This window comes from Amblyraja radiata, chromosome 26 (assembly GCF_010909765.2).
Source record: "Amblyraja radiata isolate CabotCenter1 chromosome 26, sAmbRad1.1.pri, whole genome shotgun sequence".
Lineage (NCBI taxonomy): Eukaryota > Metazoa > Chordata > Chondrichthyes > Rajiformes > Rajidae > Amblyraja > Amblyraja radiata.
The window spans coordinates 19,947,376-19,973,104 of record NC_045981.1 but is presented as its reverse complement, the minus strand read 5'-3'; the positions used below and the strand labels follow the sequence as shown (position 1 = coordinate 19,973,104).

At 46.0% G+C, this 25,729-nt stretch overlaps 1 protein-coding gene across 1 annotated transcript in view; it reads right to left on the bottom strand.

Annotated features, from left to right (window-relative positions):
* Positions 1-25,729, bottom strand: part of myo15b (myosin XVB) — a 156,268-nt gene that overhangs the window by 11,027 nt on the left and 119,512 nt on the right. The window contains exons 47-62 of the mRNA XM_033043975.1: positions 25,184-25,302; positions 23,510-23,651; positions 22,739-22,850; positions 21,977-22,131; positions 19,431-19,579; positions 16,002-16,065; positions 15,077-15,149; positions 13,763-13,839; positions 12,740-12,816; positions 10,896-11,026; positions 8,638-8,732; positions 7,605-7,682; positions 7,007-7,103; positions 4,092-4,240; positions 3,616-3,740; positions 1,767-1,900 (exon numbers count right to left, since the gene is read on the bottom strand). Coding sequence (XP_032899866.1) covers positions 1,767-1,900; positions 3,616-3,740; positions 4,092-4,240; positions 7,007-7,103; positions 7,605-7,682; positions 8,638-8,732; positions 10,896-11,026; positions 12,740-12,816; positions 13,763-13,839; positions 15,077-15,149; positions 16,002-16,065; positions 19,431-19,579; positions 21,977-22,131; positions 22,739-22,850; positions 23,510-23,651; positions 25,184-25,302 — 1,777 coding nt within the window. The remainder of the gene's footprint in view (positions 1-1,766; positions 1,901-3,615; positions 3,741-4,091; positions 4,241-7,006; positions 7,104-7,604; positions 7,683-8,637; positions 8,733-10,895; positions 11,027-12,739; positions 12,817-13,762; positions 13,840-15,076; positions 15,150-16,001; positions 16,066-19,430; positions 19,580-21,976; positions 22,132-22,738; positions 22,851-23,509; positions 23,652-25,183; positions 25,303-25,729) is intronic.

Below are 25,729 nucleotides of genomic sequence, written 5' to 3'. Positions count from 1 at the left end.
AAGGTAGGAAGGAGAGAAGGGAGTGAGGAAAGTAGAGAAAGAAGGGAGGGAGGGAAGGAGAGAAGGCAGGGAGGGAAGAAGGGAAGGGAGGGAGGGAAGGTAAGGAGAGAAGGGAGGGAGAGGGCCGGCGGCGGGAGCAGATGCCGGGGTCCGGGCGAACGCATGTGAGCTGAGGCCGCGGTTTGTAAACGTTGCTCCAAACCCCGGCCCGGCCCTCCCTGTATTGTTCACCGCGTCTCCCCAGGGAGAGAGGGGGTGGGGCAGGGGCTGTGTGCGTGAAGTACGGCGACTGGAGGGGCGGAGCGCTGCCCTGGGACCGTGAGGGACCTCCCCCTCTTCCCCGTTCTCCATTCCCCTTCACACCCCCACCCACCCCTCTACCCCTTTCTTCCCCCTCCACCCCTCAACTCTCTCTCCCCCCTCCACCAGGGGTAGATCTAGCCGAACCGAGAGTAGATTACTCCGTCCAGCGTGGGGGCCCCCATTAGGCGCGGGGCCCAATTGGGAGCAATCGGTCCAATCGGCTTAAGGCCGGCCCTGTTTACAGGCCATGAGTTACTGCAGTAAATAGATTTGGGGTGTTCTTTCTTATGGAGATACGTTGTAGCATAACAAATGTTTTGTCATCATAGCCAAAGAACATGTAGAAATGAAACAAGGGATTGGTTTATTTGGAGGGTGTTGGTAGATTTGGGGTTAGATGGAGCAGCATTTTTTTGGGTAGCATTATTTACAGACATTAGAAATTAGTAACAATTTAATTGTTCTATCTGGGATATATGTCAATAAAACACTTTTGGCTCTCTTGAGGTATGCAACGGTCAGCGTAAATTTCTAATGAAATAGATTCCCCGTAATATTGAATGAACCCAACAAACAAAGAACCGACATTCAGAGAGTTGAAGTTGATCATCCCCTATTTTGTGGTTAGTCTTTATGTATCCATTCCAATGTTGTCTTACAAACCAGCTCCTGATAGATTGTCGAAAAAGACTGTTAATATTGATACAGGTACCAAGAATTCCATTAGCTATAAAAGAGCAGGAACAAAGACACAAAAATATGGAGCAACTCAGTGGGTCAGTGTACCTCTCCTTGTTGGGACAACAGCAAAAGAGTTGCAGCCGCAACCTACCCCCCCCCCCCCCCCATCGACGAAGTGTACACTGCAAGGGCCAGGAAGAGAGCGGGTAAGATCATCTCTGACCCCTTTCACCCTGGCCACAAACTCTTTGAAGCACTTCTCTCTGGAAGGCAACTCGGGACTGTCAAAGCCGCCACAGCCAGACATAAAAACAGCTTTTTTCCATGAGCAGTAGCGCTACTCAACAACCAAAAGTCTGTAGCCTCCTCGTGCTCTAATAAAATACTAATTTTATTTCATTCTTCACATGTTTAAATTATAATATTTTATTTTTAATTGTTTGCTGTATATCATGTTGTTACTTGCGAGCAAAGCACCAAGGCAAATTCCTTGTAGGTATACATACTTGGGGAATAAAATGTATTCAATTAAATTGTTTACAAACAGTAACTGCAAAAATGTAAAAATGGAGCCTCCAAGAAATAGTTGGAACATCAATTTCATTCCACTCTGTACATTTTCTTAATTATATCATGAAAACCTTTCCCTCGGACCCTGTAATCCAACATAAAATTCATGACTATCCATGATTGCTCAGGTTTATAATATTGTACAGGATTAGCATTCTCAGATGTTGTTGTCAACATTTAACATTTTTTGTTTTCATTGTGAAGACACTTACTTAAGAAGTGCTTCTTGGCTTCAACAGGACTAAGATGATGCATTGTGTTGAGTTCCTGGAGAGTTTGTCTGAGGACTGCATCAAAGTTCACTTTTCCCATTGCAGGTTTAGGGAGGTAGGTCTTCAGCTGCTGACTGCAAAGACAAAAACACGAGGCATCAAACACAAGACACCAGTGCAAGCTGTCTGACATGAACCTAGCCGTTAGTACTGTGCTTTCCACGAGAGAAAAGAAAGAACTCTTCCAAGGGTTCTTGGTAAATTTCTAATTTTATTAACATAATTGGGTGGCACGGTGGTGCAGTGGTAAAGTTGTTGCCTTACAGCGCCAGAGACCCAGGTTCGAACCCGACTAAGGGTGCTGTCTATACAAATTTTGTACGTCCTCCCTGTGACCTGCGTGGATTTTCACCGGAAGCTCCTGTTTCCTCGCACACGCTAAAGATGTACTTTTTTGGAGACTAATTGGCTTGCTAAAATTGTAAATTGTCCCTAGTGTGTAGGGTAGCGCTTGTGTACGGAATGATCATTGGTCAGCGTGGACTCGGTGGGCCGAAGGGTCGGTTTCCGTGCTGGATCTCTAAACTAAACTAAATTAAATAATTTAATTGAGGAAGAAGCAATTAACAAATTTGAAAAGATGGAGATGAGGCTGGCAATTGTCCTTGAGAAGATGGTGGTGAGCCTCTGCCTTCAGCTACTATAGTCCCGGTCCTGTTCCCAGGAGGGAGTTCCAGGACAGATTCACTGAGGATGATGGAGACCTGGAGGGAAACCCTCAAGTGGGGCAGCTGCCATGTGCCTGCTGCCCTTGTTGTTCGTGGTGTTGAGTTTACAGATTGGGAGGTGCTTTGGCCAGAGATGAAAAGGCAAAAGGTGTGAAACAAGAATAGTAGAGTGGCGAATGTAAAGCTGGAGGAAGGAATATAGAGAAGGGAAGAAATGGCTGTGTCCAGATGGGGCACAGGAAAGAGGGGGGAGGGGGAGAAGAAATGAGGGGGAGGGGGAGTGATTTTAGGTTCACAGAAGGGGGAAGAAAACAGGGTTGTTTGTAGGTTTCCTGCAACCCCCCCCCCCTGTACCCCACTTAGATATGCAGCCATTTCATACCTTCCCCTTCTATCTACATTCCTTCATCTTGTTTTACAATACGCTCCACTTCTATTCTCATCTTGCACCTTTTGTCTTTCATCTCTGGCCTTTGTCCAACCATCTGCCTATCAAGCCTCGCCCTCTATCACTCACCAGGCTTTGCCCTGCTCCTCCTCTCTTCCAGTTTCTCCCCCTCTCACCACAATCAGCCTGAAGAAGGGTCCTGAACTGAAACATAACCTATCCGTATTCTCCAGGGATGGTGCCTGATCTGCTGAGTTATTCCAGCACTTTGTCCTTTCATTGATAAGGCCTATTCTTGTGATAAATGGACCCACTCTGGACTGCAACCTCTTTGATGATCACTTACAGAATTGTATGTGTTCTCTCTTGTTCTTCTCAAAATGTGAATTTTCTGTGCAATGTAATCTTCCTCCTCTCCGCTACTGGATGTATTGTTTTAAAATTTGGCCATTAGGCCAATTAGGCCATTCGGCCCATCGAGTCTACTCTGCCATTCAATCATGGCTGATCTATTTTTCCCTCAACACCACTCCCATGCCTTTGATTCATTTCATATGGTTTGGTCATTATCCCCTTCCTTTTACAACCCATGCTTGCCATTTTGGCTCAGTTCATAACGATTTATCTCACTTCTTTTACCTTTATCATCCTTGTGTTGTGTGATGCAACACTTTTCCGACAACTATCACCCCAGGAAGTGCTGCTGCTGTGGTTCTGTGGGGTTGTCACTTACCCAGTAGGCTCGCGGTCTGCTGAGGTGCTTTTGTGCTGATAGGCCGCCAGCTTTGCAACATGCTGTTCTGCTTCATAAATATCCTTCGGAAAGACCAATTGTCCATCCAGGTAAGTCGGAAGTACCTGAAAAAGACCAGGTATTGGGAGAATAAACAATTCTGTCTGCAGAAAGACAGAGGACATAGGTTTAAGGTGAGGGGGGAAAAGATTGAATAGGAACCTGAGGGGTAACTTTTTCACACAAAGGGTGGTGGGACAAGTTGCTAGAGGAGGTAGTTGAGGCAGGTACTATCGCAACGTTTAAGAAACATTTAGACAGGCACATGAATAGAACAGGTTTAGAGGAATCTGGGCCAAACACAGGCAGGTGGGACTAATGTAGATTGGACCTGTTGGTCGGTATGGGAAAGTTGCGCTGAAGGGCCTGTTTACTGGCTGTACAACTCTAAAGGTAAAAGTGCAAAGTGGTTTTACCTGATTATAATGTAAATCAACATTGAGGTCATTGTAAAAATGCAGGGGTTCTTTCCAAATGATGCGTTGGAATTGAAATCTGACTGAGTTGTCATCTAGCAGGAAATCAAAAAGGTATTCATCCCATCTGATAGGTTTGGCAACCTTTCCTGTAAAAAAGTTAGAATTCCAGTATTAAGCTCTCTGACTGCACACCGTCACACCCACACACCCACACACCGTCACACCCACACACCGTCACACCCACACACCCACACACCGTCACACCCACACACCGTCACACCCACACACCGTCACACCCACACACCCACACCCCGTCACACCCACGAACCCACACACCCACACACCGTCACACCCACACACCGTCACACACCCACACACCCACACACCGTCACACACCCACACACCGTCACACCCACACACCCACACACCCACACACCGTCACACCCACACCGTCACACCCACACACCGTCACACACCGTCACACCCACACACCGTCACACACCCACACCCCGTCACACCCACACACCCACACACCGTCACACCCACACCGTCACCCACACACCCACACCGTCACACCCACACACCCACACACCCACACCGTCACACCCACACCCACACCCCGTAACACCCACACACCCACACACCGTCACACCCACACACCGTCACACCCACACCGTCACACCCACACACCCACACACCGTCACACACCCACACACCGTCACACACACACACCATCACACCCACACACCCACACACCGTCACACACACACACCGTCACACACACACACACCGTCACACACACACACCGTCACACACACACACACCGTCACACACACACACACCGTCACACACACACCGTCACACACACACAGTCACACACACACACCGTCACACACCCACACACCGTCACACACACACACAGTCACACACACACACCGTCACACCGTCACACACCCACACACCGTCACACCCACACACCGTCACACACACACCGTCACACCCACACACCCACACACCCACACCGTCACACACCCACACACCCACACCCCGTCACACACCCACCACACACCGTCACACACCACACCGTCACACCCACACCCCACACCGTCACACCCACACACCACACACCCACACACCCACACCGTCACACCCACACGTCACACCACACACCCACACACCCACCACACCCACACCCGTCACACCCACACACGGTCACACCCCACACACCGTCACACCCACACACCGTCACACGTCACACCCACACCGTCACACCCACACACCCACACACCCACACCGTAACACCCACACCGTCACCAACACACACCCACACACCCACACACCCGTCCACCACCACACACGTCACACCCACACACCGTCAACACACACACCGTCACACCGTCACACACCCCACACACCGCACACCCACCACACCGTCACACACCCACACACCGCACACCCACACCGTCACACCCCACACACCTCACACACCGTCACACACCCACACACCCAAACCACGTCACACACACACACCCACACACGCTCCACCACACCGTCACACCCACACCACACACACCCACACACCGTCACACCCACACCGTCACACCCACACCCACACCCCGTCACACCCACACACCCACACACCGTCACACCCACACACCGTCACACCCACACACCGTCACACCCACACACCCACACACCGTCACACACACACACCGTCACACACCCACACACCGTCACACACCCACACACCGTCACACACACACACCGTCACACACACACACCGTCACACACCCACACACCGTCACACACACACCGTCACACACACACACCGTCACACACCCACACACCGTCACACACCCACACACAGTCACACACCCACACACCGTCACACACACACACCGTCACACCGTCACACACCCACACACCGTCACACACCCACACACCGTCACACACACACACCGTCACACACACACACCGTCACACCGTCACACACCCACACACCGTCACACACACACACCGTCACACCGTCACACACCCACACACCGTCACACACACACACCGTCACACACACACACCGTCACACACCCACACCATCAGAGCATTAATAAGACCATAAGACATAGGAGCAGAATTAGGCCATTCGGCTCATCGAGTCTACTCTGCCATTCAATCATGGCTGATCTATTTTTCCCTCAACACCATTCCCCTGCCTTCTCCCTGAAACCTTTGACACCCTTACTAATCAATAATCTATCAATCTCAGCTTTTACAATACCCAATGAATTGGCTCCACAGCCATGAATACCACAGATTCACCACCCACTGGATCCTCCTCTTCATTTCCATTCTTGAGGTACATCCTTTAATTCTGAGGCTGTGCCCTTTGGTTCGAGACTCTCCCGCTAATGGAAACAATGATCTTTAATCATCACCCAGCCCAGTGCCAACTATGTGATGCAGACCCAATAATAGCATCAGCACCAGTATCCCTACCTGTATTCTTCTCATTTTTCAGTTATACTTTCTATCTCTTTTATTTGTTCTTTAGAATCTCATCAAGTGTTCATTCTTTAAATCTCTCAGTTTTCTCTATTTACACTCAATTCTGCCACTGTAAACTTTATCTCATTCTTGACATTTCTGTGCCACCTTTATGATTTTAGCTTAGTTCTCCCTCCTCCCCACCCAAGAAAATGAATCTTAAAAAAAAATCTTTACTCCTTATGAAGATTATACTTTTTTTTCTGTGATTACCTCCACTCCCTCTGCATCTCTCTCTTTGTCTTGTTTAACCCCAACTCCCACCCTGAAAGAACAAGTCTCTGAGTTTAAACCTCAAGTTTAAATTCCATTTGGAATATTTTGGAGGACCAAGAAACCAAGAACCAAGAACCATTCTGAACTTAACTCACCATTATCCTTATCGGCAAAGAGGGAAAAGTCCTTGGCTTCTTCAGTGTCAGTAATTCCAATCGTGGCACATATTTCCATCACCAAGCTACTTCCTACCTGTAAGTGTGAACAATGCAGGTTGAGCTGAACAAACATTACTGTTTAAAAGACAACATCAACCTCCGTTTTGAGGAAGGGTTGCTGACCCGAGCTCTTGACTAGTTTCTGACTGCCGTCTGCTTGACTGGCCAAGTTTAAAAGAGATGTGTGGGGGCAAGTTTTGTATACAGAGGGTGGTGAGCACCTGGAATGTGCTGCTAGGGGTGGGGGTTGAAGCAGATTTGATAGTAGTTTTTAAGAGACTTTTTGATAGGCATATGGATATGTCGAGAATGGAGAGATGCGGATTCTGTGCAGGCAGATAAGAGTTGGTCTTGTCATCGTGTTCAGCACAGTCATTTGTGAGCTAAAGGGCCTGTTCTTGTGCTGTGCGATGTTCTATGAGTTAACTAGAACAAGCAGAAAAGGATATATAATCATCTCAGTCTCGAAATAACACATTCCAATCAAGGTCATCAATCAATTGAGCCCACTCGGTTCTGAGCTGTCCACACATACCGAGAAGGACTTGATCTTGAAGGGGTGCTCTAACTTCCCAGGCATCTGCACGCTGATCCTTCGCGTGCCCCGTCCTTTCTGTCAGATAAACACAACACATTCAAATTGTAAACATAAATCACTGCTGTCAGCCAGTCAACAAGGGCAATTCTTGGCAAGCTGCAATTGTTAGTGACTAAGAAACCAACTGCTAGTGTTGGTCAGAGTCTACATTTAATGTGCTTGGTATTAGTGATAAACTCTTTCCATCATCGTGTTTAACAAACAGTGTCTCTCTCCTCACACTTTCTTTCTTATTCATTGGTTTTGGGCATCAGCGGCAAGGCCTGAATTTATTGCCCATCCTCCACTGCCTTTGAGAAGGTGGGGAGCTCCTTCACGACTCTTGCATTTCATGTGTGGACGACCCTCCAACAAAGCTGCAGGTTTCAGGACTTTTTTTATCCAGTGATGATGAAGGAATGGTGGCACGTTTCCAAGACAAGATGGTGTGTGTATTGTCAGGGAGTGCAGTTTGTACAAGACCTTTGCTCTTGCGTCCTCCATCCCGTGATCTTTCCATCTCAAGCAGCTCATTATCTCAACCACAAGGTGAGTTATTTTTGTATCACATTGTATCCACGCCCCTCCTCCGCCCGACCATACACAGCATAGAAGCTGAGGTCTGGTACAGATTAAATATGATCATAGCAAATGTCAGGGCAGCCTTGAGAGGCCAAGAAGGCTGATTCAATTGCTGCCACTCTTATTTCTTTCTGGCTTAGCAATATTTTGTTTATTCTGCCTCCTGTGATCACCCTTGAGATATCTTGTTTTATGTGGAAGCATTTTATAAAGGAACTAGTTACTGTTGTGAGTAATGATAATCCCATGTGGGTGCTGCTTTTGTCAGTAAAAGGTAATGGATCCTCTGTTATGGTCTCCTGAAGGAGTATAGATTCATCAGCTGAGGGACAAGCATTCAGACTATCTCCATTGATCCCTGACTGTAAGAACATGCAGCCTGCCTCAGATGGACTGTGGTGCAACTTACGATTATAGCCTCCATTTCAAGGCTAGTAGGGAAATGTTGACGACCTCCGAACTGGAAAGTACGTTGAATGTTTTCCTGGCATAACCTTGCTATTTCTGGGGGAAGAAACAATAAACAGTGTTGAATGTGTGTTATCAAGGAGTACCTCTGTAAATTCCTTTCAAAAGATTCTTCGCTTTCTCTTGTCTTTATCTATGTAGCATTGCGATACAGATTTAGCAACTTGACAATTCCATCCATCAGGAAAGAGTATAGTCTAGTTAAATGTAGTTGTTTGTGTTTTTTAATAGTGTTTCTAACTGTAGATGTGGGGGGCGGGGGGGGGGGGGGAAGGGGGAAACTTTTTAAAATCTCTTCCCTGCACGGGAGACCCGACCTTTTTCCTGTCAGGTCTCCGTTGTCGTTGGGGCCTAGCACCGTGGAGCGGCCTCCAGCCTGAATGACCTGGGGGCTCCAGTCACGGAGCCTGCGGAGCTGCGGACTTACCATCGTGGAGCTGGCCGGCTTCGGAGCGTGGGGAGCGGTGGTGACTCGCTGCTGCGGCCCGACCACGTAGCTCGGAGGCTCCAGCTGCAGCTGCAGGTCCGGTGGACTGTCGGGACATCGGGAGCTCGCGGGTCCGGGTGGAGAGACCGCTTTCCGGAGATCCCGCAACGCAACTTCTCCAGCCCGTGTCGCGGGTTTGGAACGACCCGGAGCAGGGCCGTACATCGCCCGGCGCGGCTTCATGGCCATGGGACATTCCAGCGCCCGCCGGGGGCTCCAACTTTGTGACATTTAGACTGGGAGCGGGGCCGTACATCGCCCTGTGCGGCCTAAAATGGCCGTGGGACTTATCATCGCCCGCCTGGGGCTTCAACATTGGGAGAGAAATGGAGAACAGGGGAGAGAAAAGACTTTGCCTTCCATCACAGTGGGTTCACTGTGATGGATGTTTTTGTAAATTGAATTGTGTGTATGTCTGTAGGAAATTGTCTTTGTTTGTATGGCTGTGGAAACGGAGTTTCGTTTGAGCCTCACTGAGGTTCAAATGACATATAATAAATATTGATTGATTGATTGATTGATATTGATAGTCATAGAATCATACAGTCATACAACCACAAACTGCAATGGGCCCAACACCGACACCTGATACATGCCACTAGTCACAGACCTCCAGCCGGAAAAACTGTCTTCCATCATCACCCTCTGCTTTCTTCCAAGAAGCAAATTTTCTATTCAGTCGGCTAGCTCTCCCTGGATCCTATGCGATCTAAGCTTCCAGAGCAGCCTATTATGGGGAACCTTATCAAATGCCTATCTGAAATCCATATAGACAATGTCTACGGCTCTGCCCTCATCAATTTTGTTTTGTTACATTTTCAAAAAACTCAGATTCGTGAGACAACATCTTCCACATAAACGCATAGCAAACAATGCTGACTATCGCCTAATCAACCCGTCTATCCAAATGCTTATATATCTTATCCCTCAGAATACTCTCCAGTAACCTGCCGAGTTAGGCTCGCTGGTATATAGTTCCCACCCAGGCTTTTCTTTGCAGCCAGACCTCTGACCCGGTCACACACATGGCCCACAGACTTGACCTCTGATCCAGTCACACACATGGCCCACATACTTGACCTCTGATCCGGTCACACACATGGCCCACAGACTTGACCTCTGATCCGGTCACACACATGGCCCACAGACTTGACCTCTGATCCGGTCACACACATGGCCCACAGACTTGACCTCTGATCCGGTCACACACACACGGCCCACAAACTTGACCTCTGACCCGGTCACACATCCCAATACGAGCAGTTTGTAGGAGGGACCAATGCCAGAAAACTACATATAACCTGTAACAAGAATTTTATTGTCCATCTGGGACACATGACAATAAACTCTCTTGACTTGACTTGACAGATGTTTTGATGAAGTTGATGCAGAAAAAAATGTTTCTGGCTCTGAGGCAGATCAAAACATGAGGCCGTTAATGTAGGAATGTAGTACAGTCTGTAGTTACTACTTGTTACTGCACTGATTAGTTGAAATGAATAGTGACTGTATTTAAAAATATCTAAGCATATAAAAGAATGGGTGATAAAAGAATGTGATGACAAATTTGGATGAAATTGGGTGTTGAAAACAAGTCAATGGAACGTCTCGGTTGGATGGGCTGTTTCTTGGCTGCAAGTTCACTGTCTCAACCTCCCCTCCGTGTTTTTTACAGTTGTCATGAAAAGCCTCATCACCATCATAAACTGTACCTTGGAATGGGTGATTGGGGTTCATGAAGATATCTTGTAGGTAGCTGGTGACGTAAGGTGTGAGGTTGATTGAGCACGAATAGTAGCCCAAGAAGACGTACAGAATTCTCCAGCCAAGAATGCAACTTTCTCTGTGAAGAAACAAATAGTCAAATGTATACTTTTCCTCCGTTCTCTCCTTGTCACTAGAGAGCAATGCTATTGATTCTGTAATCGGCTCAGGTTCCAATATCCTTCTGAAATTGGCCCATTTTTTGCAATTGGCAGCAAACATCAATGATTATGCAATGATACTGGCATAGTTCTGACACCATCTAAATTAAATATGCATAAATGACCAAGAAACATCGGCCTGGCTGATTTATGTGTTCCTTTTTTTTAAATCCGACACGGTGGCAACTGCGATAGAGTTGCTGCCTTACAGCGGCAGAGACCCCGGTTCGATCCTGACTACGGGTGCTGTCTGTACAGAGTTTCTGACCTGTGTGGGTTTTGTCCGGAATGATGAACGGTTGACAGCACTGAGCCTATATTCCCTGGAGTTTAGAAGAATCAGTGGGAGGGACCCTCATTGAAACATCCAGAATAGTGAAAGGCTTGGAGAGAGTGGAGGTGGAGAGGATGTTTCCAACAGTGGGAGAGATTCAGACTAGAGGTCATAGCCTCAGGATTAAAGGACTTTATTTTAGCAAGGAGAGGAGGAAGAATTTATTTAGTCAGTGGGTGGTGAATCTGTGGAATTCTTTGCCACAGAAGGCTGTGAAGGCAGTCAGTATATATATTTAAGGCAGAGATAGATTCTTGATTAGTATGGGTGTCAGAGATTATGGGGAGAAGGCAGGAGAATGGGGGTAGGAGGGGTTGTTGTGTATGTTGGGTATTGGTCATTGATCAGTCATGATTGAATGGAAGAGTAGACATGATGCGCCGAATGGCCTAATTCTACTCCTATCACTTAGGATCTTATGATGCCACATTCCAAAGACGTACAGGTTTAAAGGTTTATTGGCTTTGGTCAAACTGTAAGATTGTCCCTCGTGTGTAGGATAGTGCTAATGTACTGGTCAGGCAGACTCGGTCGCAGAAGGGCCTGTTTCTGCAGCTGACCAAGAACTGAACCAACACAAACCCCAAGGGACAGGGATACTCTCCCATAATCAAATATTCATAGCCCAGCTCCTGAGGGAGCCCCAGTGGTGGGCAGCTGTACACACTTTAATGGTTTGTGGTCACTATCTTTTGTTGCTATTTTATGGATAATTGTGCTCAGATTGAAAATCACATGTCTGGTGATCAGAATAAGTCTTCCACATCTAACATTCATAAATCTATCTTGCCTGTTCTGGGCTAATAGCACCACAGAACAGAAACACAATCAAGTTCCTGACCTGTAGTCAAATCCTATGTTTCAAGTTATAGCTTGCCGGATTGGCATTGAGTGTTCCAAATAATCTTTTGGCCCCGTTTAATAATGTAAAGCAGGCTGGGAACTGCTCTGGCAATTCTGCTGTAGGCTCCAGGCCGTGATGAATCCAGGCAAACTGTGTTCACAGACTGAAGACGTACAGATAGCAAACAGGGGAGACTTATGCCCATTAATCATGCCTGGCTGAGGATCCAGAAATATGGGAAGAGGTTCTAATTCACTGCAACCAACCGCAAAAACAAGACAAAGAGGCTAGCCCTGAAGAGTAAACAAGCACAGCTGAGATCTGTGATAATGATTCCATACCTACAGTGAGGATCTCAGGTGCTAGGCTAGCAGGTAGGTATGAAGTGAGGGCACTATGTTTGTAGACAGGTTCTGCACTGTGTGATGCTTCATCAACATTCTGGACACTTACTTTTTGGGATTATCTGTAATTTGCTTGATGATCTGACAGCAGACTTCATCCAGTAGAAATTTCTTCTCCTTGCACAGCTAAGAGAAAACATAACAATGAAACATGCCTGCTAGTTACAGCTGGATAAAGATTGTGCATTCCATTTCGATATTTTGGACCATATCATCTCCTGCATTCCTCTTCCCCTCCTGAAAGCTCTGACATGCACATGATGTGGAGGTGGCTCAGCCTTGAGCCTTGAGTCATGATCCGATCCTCACAGAGCACTCCCCAAACGTATCTTCCACAGGGTCAAATTAGCATTCTTCACGTCTGAGTTTTGACTGAAAGTTTGCTAACCTTCAGGCTTGACCCTTACCTTCAAGTTGATATCTAACAGTCTAATTTCCAACAGGATCTTCTACGAGAACATTCCAGTCCCCAAGTACAAGAGCACTCATAAAAGCAAGGCTAGTTACAATAGCAAAGCTTAGGAAGTGAAGGTGGTTCAAGTCCTCATCTTTAGGCACCACACGTTGAAGTGCATAATCCAGCAATTGGATGGCAATGGCCTATTTTAGAAAACCGCCTAAACCATTCAGATCCTTCTTTATTAGAATAGAGTCATGGAGACAGACTACATGATAACGTCCCCTGAGTTTATGTCAACCACCCATTTACACCAGTCCCACATTATTCCCATTTTTATTCTCCCCATATTTCCGTCAACTCCCCCCAACTTCTATCATTCACCTATACTCTCAGGACAATTCACAATGGCCAATTGATGTAACTTGCTTTTCCACCAGTAGGCATTGTTCTTGAAATAGGGGTGTTGTGTATGGTGGGCATTGGTCAAGATTCCCTCGAGTAAATGCTTTGATATTTGTCTCGTTAAAAATACCCTTTAGATTGAGCTCCATGATCCAAATTGGCCTCAGCAGACTTTGGATCTGGGGGGGGGGGGGGGGGGGGACAGCTGGGATAAGGTAGGCATGTTACAGAACAATTGGAAAAATATTCCTCTGAATGAGGCCAGCTTACCTTCAGGATACTACGTAAGTAATCTATGTTATTATGTTTCTTCTGGAGGGGCTGGTCTCCCATAAACCTCATGAGAGCTGCAGAGAAACAGGAATTAGAAGAATTCCCAGCATCTTTGCATAGTTTTTAACATTGGAAAAATCTCCTAAAGCACACTCACAATAACATATACCCGGGTAGTTTTATTTTGTTTTGTATTTTGAAAATTAACAGGAATTCTAACTTGTCTTAATTAAGAAAATATCAAAGCAATATGCTTAAGGGGCTGTCCCACTGTACGAGCTAATTCAAAAATTCTCCCGAGTTTCCCCTGATTCGAACTCGGAGAATTACGGTAATAGCCGCTCGTAGGTACTCGGGGCTCTCGTGGACATTTTTCAACATGTTGAAAAATCTTCACGAGCTTACCACGTTTCCCGAGTACCAGCCGTTAGCGTTACGAGCCGCTAAGAGACGTCCCGAGCTCCGACGTACCCGCTACGTACATTCTACATGCTTACCACAAGTTTGATTTTTTTTTAAACTAGGGAGAGCTCTTGAATTAGCTCGTACAGTGGGACAGCCCCTTTACAATTATACTATTCCTGGGTCGTATCTGCTTGTTTAGTTTAGTAAAGTTAGAGATACAGCTCAGAAAGAGTCCCTTTGGCCCACCAGAGTCTGCGCTGACCAGCGAACCCCGTACACCAGCACTATCCTACAAACTAGGGACAATGTATCATTTTTACCAAAGCCAATTAACCTACAAACCTGTATGTCTGGAATGTGGAAGGAAACCGGAGCACCAGGAGAAAACCCACGCGGTCAGAGGGAAAACGTATAAACTCCGTACAGGCAGCATCCGTAGTCAGGATCGAACTTGGGTCGTGATGTAATAAGGCTGCAACTCTACCTCTGCCCCACCATCCTAGCATGTTCTGTTTTTATTGGATGGATCCTATTCTGTTATCATTTCATCCAAACTTGCCAATCGTAACTTTTAAAGCTGGCTCGCACTAAATTAAAACACTCTTATTACTAATGTGGTCTGCAATGTCATTATAAATGAAATTAGGGTTAATTAGGGTCTGAAGAAGGGTTTCGGCCCGAAACGTCGCCTATTTCCTTCGCTCCATAGATGCTGCTGCACCCGCTGAGTTTCTCCAGCAATTTTGTGTACCTGCAATGTCATTAATCCTTGTATCTGTTTCCATTATTCCCAAACAGTTCTAGAATCCATGCACTCTCCTTATAAACAGTCCATTCATTAATCGCCATCCTATCAAACATTACAAAAGGCTTTGAAATGTTCCACTGTTACTGAAAGCAACTCACCCATAAAATTCTGTGTCGCAAGTTCATTTAGTTCAATGTCAACAATATAAATCAGCGACTCCTGGATGGGAACCTATAACAAGAATCGTGTGTTTAATAAATCTCTTTTAACCCTAATTTCATTTATAATTTCATAATGCAATTTTTTAGCCAATGTCAAACAGCTTTACATTTATCAGTGAATTCTCATTAGCTAATTGTGCACCTAAATGCAAAACCAATCAGTTCTTTGTGAAATTGACACCCACGAATGAATTCCGAGTTCCTGTGGCTAATAGAAGTAAGTTTTTTCTTGTTGCGTGTGATGTTGCTTTTTTGGTATGACTGTATGGTAAACCAAGTTCCTTGCTAAACATACTTGGCTTGGTAAATCACGATTATGATTATGATACAGCACAAAAAAAGGTTCTTTGGACCATCGAGTCATTGCCAACTATCAAGTACTAAATTACATGGCAGTTTTATTTTCCCTGCGTTCCCATCAATACTGGTCCCCCCCCCCCCCCCCCCCCGTCACCCCCAGACGCTACCACTCAACTACACGATAGAGGAGTAGGAGAAACTTATGGCCTGTAACTGTAAGTTTCTATTCCCTTATTGTGACTGTGGGTTTCCTCTGGTTCTTCTCTCACATCCCAAAGATGTGCAAGTCACTGGAAACCCACACGGTCACAGGGAGAATGTGCACTGGAGATCCGGGTTGAAGCTGGGTCACTGGAGCAGTGAAGCAGCTGCTGTACCAGCTACGCCACTGTGCATCCTGTTTGGCACTTTGTCTCTGGCCTTTGTTATGCCGAAATCCCTTTAAAACCTGCATTTTTTTTCAAGTGAATTAATTGGCCTTCCAATTCATACTAATTATTCGTTGTCGACCATCATGCGGGTACCTCGATTTCTCCACAAACTGTTTGCCACATTCTCTCACCTTTGTGTGTCTGACCAGGTGATTGGGGTTCTTTCCTTCTGCACCCCCATCCTTCCATTCCGGCCTGTGGTAAGTGGCAGAAAATACAAATTTACTGACATGCAGTTTTAGTTACAGCGCCTTTACCGAACCAAGCTGTTGAAATGCATGGGTTGAAGAGCCTGTTTCCAAGCTGTATCGCTAAACTAAAATGTGGCCAGCACATCCGCAGACGTAGTTGCTGCTGCAGAGCTGATCTGCTGCCTCTTTCACACACTGCCCACCGTGACACAGACCAGCACGATCTCTCCATGGCAACCACTCAGGGACAGTAGGGGTTTAACAGATGAGTGACAGTAAGTTCATTACAACACTGCTGTGGCCAAACCCTGATTGATTCCAGTGTGCACCAGCCCTCAACCAACTTAATTTAGTTTAGAGATCCAGCGCAGAAACAGGCCCTTCAGCCCACCGAGCCTGCACTTACCAGTGACCCCCGCATATTAACACTATCCTACATGCAATTGGGGCAATTTTTATATTTATCAAGCCAATATACCTACAAACCTGTACGTCTTTGGAGTGTGGGAGGAACCGAAGATCTCGGAGAAAACCCACGCTGGTCACGGGAAAACATACAAACTCCGTACAGACAGGACCCGTAGTTGGGATCGCTGTACAGCAAGCGCTGTAAGGAAGCAACTCTACAGCTGCGCCACAGTGCCGCCATAAGTTGCTCCATGTATAGTCACCCATGCTGTATTTAGGTGAGGGGTTTGGAGAGGAGAAGGGGGATACTGACATTGTGATCTTGCAATTTAGATACCAGGACTTTGAGTGTACCAGTCTGGAGGTCGCCCTAAGCCCTTCAATCAGTCTTTATTTTCGTTTAGAGATACAGCGCAGAAACAAGCCCTTCGGCCCATCGAGTCCGAGCCAACCAGCGATCCCCGCACACTAACGCCATCCAACACACACTAGGGACAATTTTATGATTTTACAAGCCAATTAACCTACAAACCTGCACATCTTTGGAGTGTGGGAGAAAACTGGAGCATCCAGAGAAGACCCATGCAAGTCACGGGGAGAACGTACAAACTCCGTACAGTCAGCACCCGTAGTCAGTATCGATCCCGGGTCTTTGGCGCTGTAAGGCAGAACGCCGCCTCTGTGCTGCCCTGGATTCACACAATGTGGAAATGGGCCCTTTGCCCCACTGAGTTTATGCTGACCAGCAAGCGCTAACACTAATCCAATTCTATCCCACCAAACCCCATCCTCCTTCCCTGCCCTTCCCCACATTCTAACATTCATCGACACAGGGATAATTTACAGCAACCAGAGACACAATAGACTGCAGATGTTAAAGTCTTGTGTAAAAAGCAAAGTGCTGGAGCAGCTCTGCGAGTCAGGCACTATCTGTGGAGGGAAGAGGACAGATGAGTGAATAAGGTTTCTGATTCACCATATTGTCCAATTTCCTCTGGAGATGCTGCAGATCCACTGACATCCTCCTGCATCTTGTTCTTCTAAACATACAAACAGAGGGTGTGAGCTATAGGGAGAGGTTGAGTAGGCTGGGTCTCTATTCCATGGAGTGCAGGAGGATGAGGGGAGATCTTATAGAGATATACAAAATCATGAGAGGAATAGATCGGGTAGATGCACAGTCTTTTGTCCAGAGTAGGGTAACGAGGACCAGAGGACATAGGTTCAAGGTGAATGGGAAAACATTTAATAGGAATCCAAGGTGTAACCTTTTCACACAAAGGGTGGTGGGTGTATGAAACAAGCTGCCAGAGGATGTAGTTGAGTCTGGGACTATCCCATCGTTTAAGAAATAGTTAGACAGGTACATCGATAGGACAGGTTTGGAGGGATATGGACCAAATCGCTGGCAAGTGGGACTAGTGTAGCTGGGACATTGTTGGCTGGTGTGGGCAAGTTGGGCCGAAGGGCCTGTTTCCACACTGTATCACTCTATGACTCTAAACCAGCATGTCTTTGCGATGTGGGAGCAAACCAGAGCACCCAGAGGAAATGTGTGCAGTGAGAGGGAGAATGTGTAAACTCCACAAAGACAGTAGCCAAAGTCAAGATTGAACCCAGGCCTCTGACTGTGAGGCAACGGCTCTGCAATAACAAAGATGTTTTTTAGACATAAAAACAATGTGTCACCGGTGGCATTTTGAATCGTGCAAGATTCAGCTTGATATACTCCTTAATTAGGAAGTTCTTAAGTCTCAAACCTTTGATGAAGCTTCTGCTAGTAAGTAGTCAATGGGCATTGACACTGATGTCACCATTACACGTGCAAAATACAACACTCACTGTGCTGTGAGCCACGAGGGGAAAATCTGTCTCAGTTTCCCACTGGGTGGGATAATAGATATGTACAGATATTATGCAGAAAATGCTTTAAATCTGTGATCTACACCTGCAACCAATGGGTTGATGGAGTTGGCACACATGCTGTCTTTTTCCTTTTGCAGTCCCTGTTATTATGTCAAGTTATTATCAGACTATTATCAGACTATACAAATGCAAAGTCCAAAACACAACATTTGATAAAGATTCCTTCAACTATTTTTACAAGACAGGATTGGCAGAATTTGATTTTCTCCTTGACTCCAAAATTTGGTGACTATTGCATATGGACTTGGGCTGTTTCCATGCCCAGGGCACTAAATCGGGGATTGTCTTTATGTGTGACAATAATCTCACTGATCTATATGCAAAATATGTATTTCACTGTACCTTGCTACATGTGACAATAAAAGAACCATTGAAACCTTGAACCATTTTGTATCGCAGAACAATGATAGGGAAAGCACAAACAAGCGATGACCACACTTCATGCTTAATGTATTCTTATAACAGCTGCAACACTGGATATACCCTGCTGTTGACTTCTTCATGGCATTTATGTCCAGGATATTTGCTTGCACTCATGACTCAGTTAAATTACAATGTGCCAACCTCGATACTTCTTTGTTTCATTATTGGTATTCTGAGGAGTGGGCGGCTGGAGTCCCTGTAGCAGCCGGGGAATTGCTTGGATCAGACCAGACAAGCATGTGGTTCAGACGTGGCCTGCAGCAGCGCGGAGTAGTGAAGGGCAAAGATCCTATAGCAAGCTATACGATCTATGGTGAAGGGCACCGACAGCATCACCAGGCCAGGCCACTCCTGCAACACCCACCCAGTCCTGCCACCAAGCCAAAAGGCCAAGAGAGGACTCTATATTTTTAAGAGCTTGAGATGTGATGGCCCTTGTGTATTGCCTCAGTGTAACCTACTATTCCTACACTCTTTTTCTTGACTATGATTCCACTTATGTATAATAAGATTCTTACTGAATTGTGTGCAAAAAAAGAATTTCATTGAATCCGTGTGGCAATATCTCCCATTGAATGGACGTGCATACCACTGGAGGTGCCCATTACTTACATGATAGTAGGCTCTCTGAAGTGCTTCTTAGCAAACTCTGACATTACATAGTGTCCTTCTTCAGCCAAGGAGTAACTGTTGGGCGGAGAATGCGAGGAAGTGGTTGTGCTTACATCTGCACTTTCTGAGACTTCACTGGGTGCAGCACTCTGCGTGGAAAGGGTTCCGTTAGTGCAGCAACACACAAGTACACATGAGACACAATCGCCATGTTAGTGTGAACAGAACCAGAGACAGATTTTGGTTTGCAAAATGAAATATTTCCCTCCTTCCCTAACACTGGTTATTCTTAATTGTTCCTTTATTTACATTATTTTACAGGTTACTACCGAGAAGACAAACATTTGCTGTCCATCACAAAATATTTTGAAATGGAATTGGCAAGTTACTGTGTGTAGTCCATGTGCTACAGTGCTGTTGAGTGGGGAGCTCTACAATGTAGACAGCAACAGCAAGTCACCAGTATAGAGTTATGCAACATGGAAACAGGCTCTTCAGCCCAATTCATCCATGGTTCCACTAGCCTGCATTTGGCCCATTTCCTTCTAAACTTTTCCTATCCATGTACCTGTCGCAAAGTCTTTCCAGCATTGTAATCATACCTGCCTCTACGTCTTCCTCCGCAATTAAAGATTGATAATATACTTCTAAATCACATGGTTTACCCACTACTGAAACAATACCAAATGGACACCTGATGAGTGTCGGGGATGAGTGATATTCAGGTTGGAGATTAAGAAGGAACTGCAGATGCTGGAAAATCGAAGGTAGACAAAAATGCTGGAGAAACTCGGCGGGTGCAGCAGCATCTAAGGAAATAGGCAACGTTTCGGGCCGAAACCCAAAGGGTTTCGGCCCGAAACGTTACCTATTTCCATAGATGCTGCTGCACCCGCTGAGTTTCTCCAGCATTTTTGTGTACCTTCAGGTTGGAGATGACTCTGCGGAAAGTAGATATACTCTGCAATCGCAAGCTCCCCAGAGGATATCCAGCTCCGACCTGCTCTTTTAGCTATGGTATTGGCCGATCTACTTTGGTGGGCACTCCTCTGATTTTGATAGTGGAGGACTCGAGGGCAGAAAGTTACACTTCACTTGCTCTGCTGGTCACTTCCGGTCACTCATGCCACTTATCACCCGTGCCTGCTTGGTGAATGGAACTGAATTTTGTGCAATTATTTGTAAACATCCCCCACTTCTGACAATGTGGTCACTGATGAAGCAATTGACAAAGGCTGGGCCTTGGACACTGGCTTGAGGAACTCCTGCAGTGATGTCTTGTGGCTGGGATGACTGACCTCCAACATCCACACTCGTATTCCTCTGGCTATCTTCTCGGTCTTTATCTATCACCCCACCAGACTTCCAACTGAGCACATCATACTTCAACGCATCCATTACATCCCACTCCTCATTATTTTCTGCCTTTCACAGGGACCACTCGCTCCCCGACTACCTGGTTTGTTCATCCCACTGCACCCATCCCTCCCCCGTCCCGGCACTTTCCTCTGCGACTGTAGGAGCTGCAACACCCGTCCCTATATCTCCTCCCTCACCTTCATTCAAGGACCTTCCAGGTGAGGTAGAGATTCACATGCAATCCCTCCAGCTTTGTCTTTTACAATTTCTGCTCTTGACCTGGCCTCCTCTACATCTGCGGGATCAAACGCATACAAGGTGATCGCTCTCCCAAGCACCTGCGCTCGGACCAAAATGTCGACCACCCTTTTTCCTTCACAGAAGCACGTTCTGAGTTCCTTCAGCAGTTTGCCTTTTGCTCCAAATCCCAGCATCTAATGGTCTCTTGTGTCTTCATCTTCCTTAGGATGAGATTTGGCTCCAACTGCAGAATTTCAGTTTAATTTTCATTGGAATGCGCTTTAAAGAACACTATCATATGTTCGTTCTTGACACCTTGACCTGATATTGAGTGTCACTACGTCTCCTAATCACAACTACTGGTACTGTAGCCAAGGCTGATCATATCCCCCCGAGAACATCATTCCAGATCCACCGTACAACATTATAGAAACTTACAAGATTCTTAAGGGGTTGGACAGGCTAGATGCAGGACGATTGTTCCCGATGTTGGGGAAGTCCAGAACAAGGGGTCACAGTTTAAGGACAAGGGGGGAGTCTTTTAGGACCGAGATGAATTTTTTTTTTCACACAGAGAGTGGTGAATCTGTGGAATTCTCTGCCACAGAAAGTAGTTGAGGCCAGTTCATTGGCTATATTTAAGAGGGAGTTAGATGTGGCCCTTGTGACTAAAGGGATCAGTGGGTATGGAGAGAAGGCAGGTACAGGATACTGAGTTGGATGATCAGCCATGATCATATTGAATGGTGGTGCAGGCTCGAAGGGCCGAATGGCAACTCCTGCACCTATTTTCTATGTTTCTATAATCTGGACAGCTAACAAGAACAATGATGCTTGGTGTTCGGTCCCTGTTGCAGAGTTCAGCTGTAGGGTGCAAGAGCTGATAACTCAGTGTAGGCCTTGCATTGAACCTGGTACTTGATCAATTACACTGGATGTCTCTTTACCTTTTTAGTGGAAGATCTACTGGATGTGGACGTGGTCCTGGGTCTCTCGTCAACCCTCCTCACGTTAACGTTGTAGTATTCGGGAGCTGCTACTGGTTGGACTTGGTCTCCAGGAAACAGGCCAGATCGACCACCGATTGATCCAAACTGCCAGCCTAGTGAAAGAGGGACAGAGAATAGATAACTGTGCAGCCATCTCCTATCATGCCGAGCGGATTTGATTGAGCCTGGTTTCTGTACAGCTGAGGATCACTGAAAGGGGCAGGTTGGATGATCCACTTCTGGTTAATGGTGGATGCTAGTACTTCAGCCTTGTCTCTGCTACTCATTGCTGAGGAGGGGGGAACATTCTTGCAGTGACCACCTCCCCTGGAGTGGCAGCCATTACACCCTGGAGTAAGGGTCATGTTTGACTGAGGGAAATGCCCAGGCATGTGGTGGAAGATGATGCACTGACCTGGGTTTTATTGAGGTTTCAATTGACCTTGTTATTACTGAGTCCTGCTTCTATTTCCAATGAGCTTGGCCTAACGAGAGATGGGAAGATGTTCTGTTCCTTCCATAGCATGCTGGAGGTGATGGTGGCATTGTACATCATGTTGTTATGTTTTTTTCATCAGAATCCCAACAGGTTTCAGCAGGAAATCAACAGAATGAATTATCATTCTCATTGAAAGGATTTAAACTTTTTCATGGACAACTATGATCGGATGGCCTTTCTACTGGTTGTTCATTGTATTTGCTATTTGCCTTGTAACTGACCTGGCTCGAGTCCATCCATTTGAAGTAGTTTGATGATGTCTCCCTTACGGAAGTTCAGCAAGCTTTTATCATCTGTGATGTAGCTTCTAACTGCCATGACGTGACTGGAGTCCTGTAACACAGCAAGATCTTAATCCTGATTTTCTTTTAATTCCTGGAGCATACACACTATTAATGTAATAAAGAAATCAAAGTCATATCTTGCTATCACATGCATTATCAGTGTTGATTCAACGGCTCTATTAATAACTACATTAGCGCTGACCCAGTGTGTACAGGCCTATCTTTGGTACACTCCTCCATGGTAGACTCATGCTGTGTAAAATCCGTTCCAATAATTACACCAGAACTGGGCAGTACAGGTAAAAATTGACCACGAAGAGCAATAATTGATGCCAGATAGTACTTATAGCACTAAATGCTCCAGGTTTGCACACTATCTGTTTCAGTAACTGCAAGATTAAAGTGGAAATTTAAAGACCAGAATGGACAGTGGAACAATAAGATAATGCTATAACTAAGCGACACCCATATTATTCTGCAACCAATATGGAAGGCGAGCCTTTACCAAGGGCCATGCCCCATGTTAAGGCATCCACCAGAAAAATATTAGCTTGAAGGCTGTATCAGTGCCTGAGTATGTATATGCATGGGTACTGTTGCCAGTGAGGAGGGCCAATGTGTCGTGTAGCCAGTTTGAGGTGTCCCCTTCTGCCGTTCTGCTTTGGTTTAATGCCTGCTCTGGTTCCCATCACAGTTGTGACGTCATACCTTCCGCAGTTCATCCAGGAACAGACCGATGATGGCTTTTGCCTGCTTGGCTTTGTCCGAGTATAGGACCAGTTCCTCGTTCTTCAGCGTAAGCTCGATGACAGCTTCTCCCTGTAACTCCACATCCAGGATTTCCACATAACTGCAATTAAGGAGGGAGAGATGTGTCTGTATTAATTGCATGGGTAAGAGTGGACTGCGCAGGAAGTGGTGCTGGCAGGACCAGTGGAAGTCTGAACACTCCCAGGTTCTGCTCCGTCTCCTGCAGAACACCTCTGCAAACCAGAGAGGCAGGTTAACCTGTGGGGTGGCACTTCTGTGGAAGGAGAGACACTACGGTTTATTCCCATTCATTATTCTGTAACTGTTTCCAAATCCCCAAATTACCATCACTTTCCCTGATGCTGAAGGTAGCTCTCCAAATTTCCAGCATGGTTTCACTTTATTTAAAATTGTAAGCATTTACATACTTCTTTCTTATAGAATCCTGAGATTAGCTGAAGTGTATTTGTGAACAATGATTAGCCACAAAATGTCCGGAGGAGAAGACCAATCTCTGCTGCTAATTGCTTGATGTTGTGAGATAAGGTAGACCTGCCTGAGGAAAGCCATGGAAAGGCAAGAGCAGAACCACAAGCAGATGAGCTCACAGATAATTCATGTGGGTGACATGAAGCCACTTGAGTAAGGGTGGGTAAAACGTGAACTGCTTTCCACGGAGAGATCTTAGGAAGCGCAGGGAACTAGCTGATCAACTAATTATGTGTTTAACTAGTATAGGAAAAACTCCAAGAAACTGCTTTCCTATTGTTCAGAAATCCCAATGCTGTGGTTTCCGGCTCACCTGGCATTGTTTCCTGCACTCCTGTTAAACTCACTGGGACACCATATCATGCACCCTTTTTAAGTTCAGGAGGACAACTCCTATTAAACTCACTGTTTCTTGCATTCCCCTAAATATAGACCACATAGCACAGGAATAGGCTCGTCAGCGTACATGTCTGTGACAAACATTATGCCTACTATGCTTTCTGCCAGCACGTGTTTCATAAGCCTCCATGTGTCTGTCTACAAGCATCTTAAACCCCACTGTTGGGATGAAAAGGATAAGGGGGGACCTCATTGAAACTTACCGAATAGTGAAAAGCCTGGATCGAGTGGATGTGCAGAGAATGTTTCCACCAGTGGGAGAGTCTAGGACCAGAGGCATAGCCTCATATAAAATAACGATAAACATGGATAAGGTGAATGTACACAATCTTTATCCCAGGGAAGGGGAATCAAAAACTAGAGCCCATGGTTTACGTTGAGAGGGGAAAGATGTAAAGAGACCTGAAGTGTGTATGGAATGAGTTTCCTGATAATGTGGTTGAAGCAAGTAAAAAAAATCATATTTAAAATACATTTGGATGTCACAAGGAAATGAAAGGTTCAGAGAGTTATGGGCCTAAGATAAGCAAATGGGACTAATTTAGAGTTGCGTCTCAGACAGTGTGGGTGAATTAGGCTGAAAATGTTCACTACCTATGGCATTCTACCATGCTTTGATCACTCTTCCCCAGAGGATCATTTATTTTATATATAGCTTTATACATCTCTGAGTAAATGTTAACCTGGTGACGCACATGGACATAATGGTGACTACTCATGGAAGATTTGTTCTCACTCTTTTACCTGTAACTCTGAAGAACCTTGTAATGTTCCGGGTTCATTCCAACTGCTTTCACAAATTTCAACAGTTTGATTCCTCGGTGAGAGACACTGAGGATCTCCACGTTACTGCCGACATCACCCTGAAATAAATGCAAAGGAGCGAACCCAATTCAGAACAACTCTCATGGATTTTGTGGAATAAACCTCAGACCTTCCTCTATTGGTAATCATCATTCAGTTTGTGGTGACGTGCGTTTAGTGTAAGCACAGGTGTGGCAATGGGCAGCCAATGTGTACGAACAATGTGGAGTGGATGGTCAATGAGGAGGAATTTCTTTTGTCAGAGGGTGGTGATTCTGTGGCATACATTGCCACAGACGGCTGTGGAGGCCAAGTCAATGGATATTAGTAAGGGTGTCAGGAGTTATGGGGAATAGCTAGGAGATTGCGGTCAAGAGGGAAATATAGATTGGCCATGATCGAATGGCAGAGCAGACTTGATGAGCCGAATGGCCTAATTCCTATAACATGAACTTAGGAATATAGGATAGATATATAAAAAAGTTG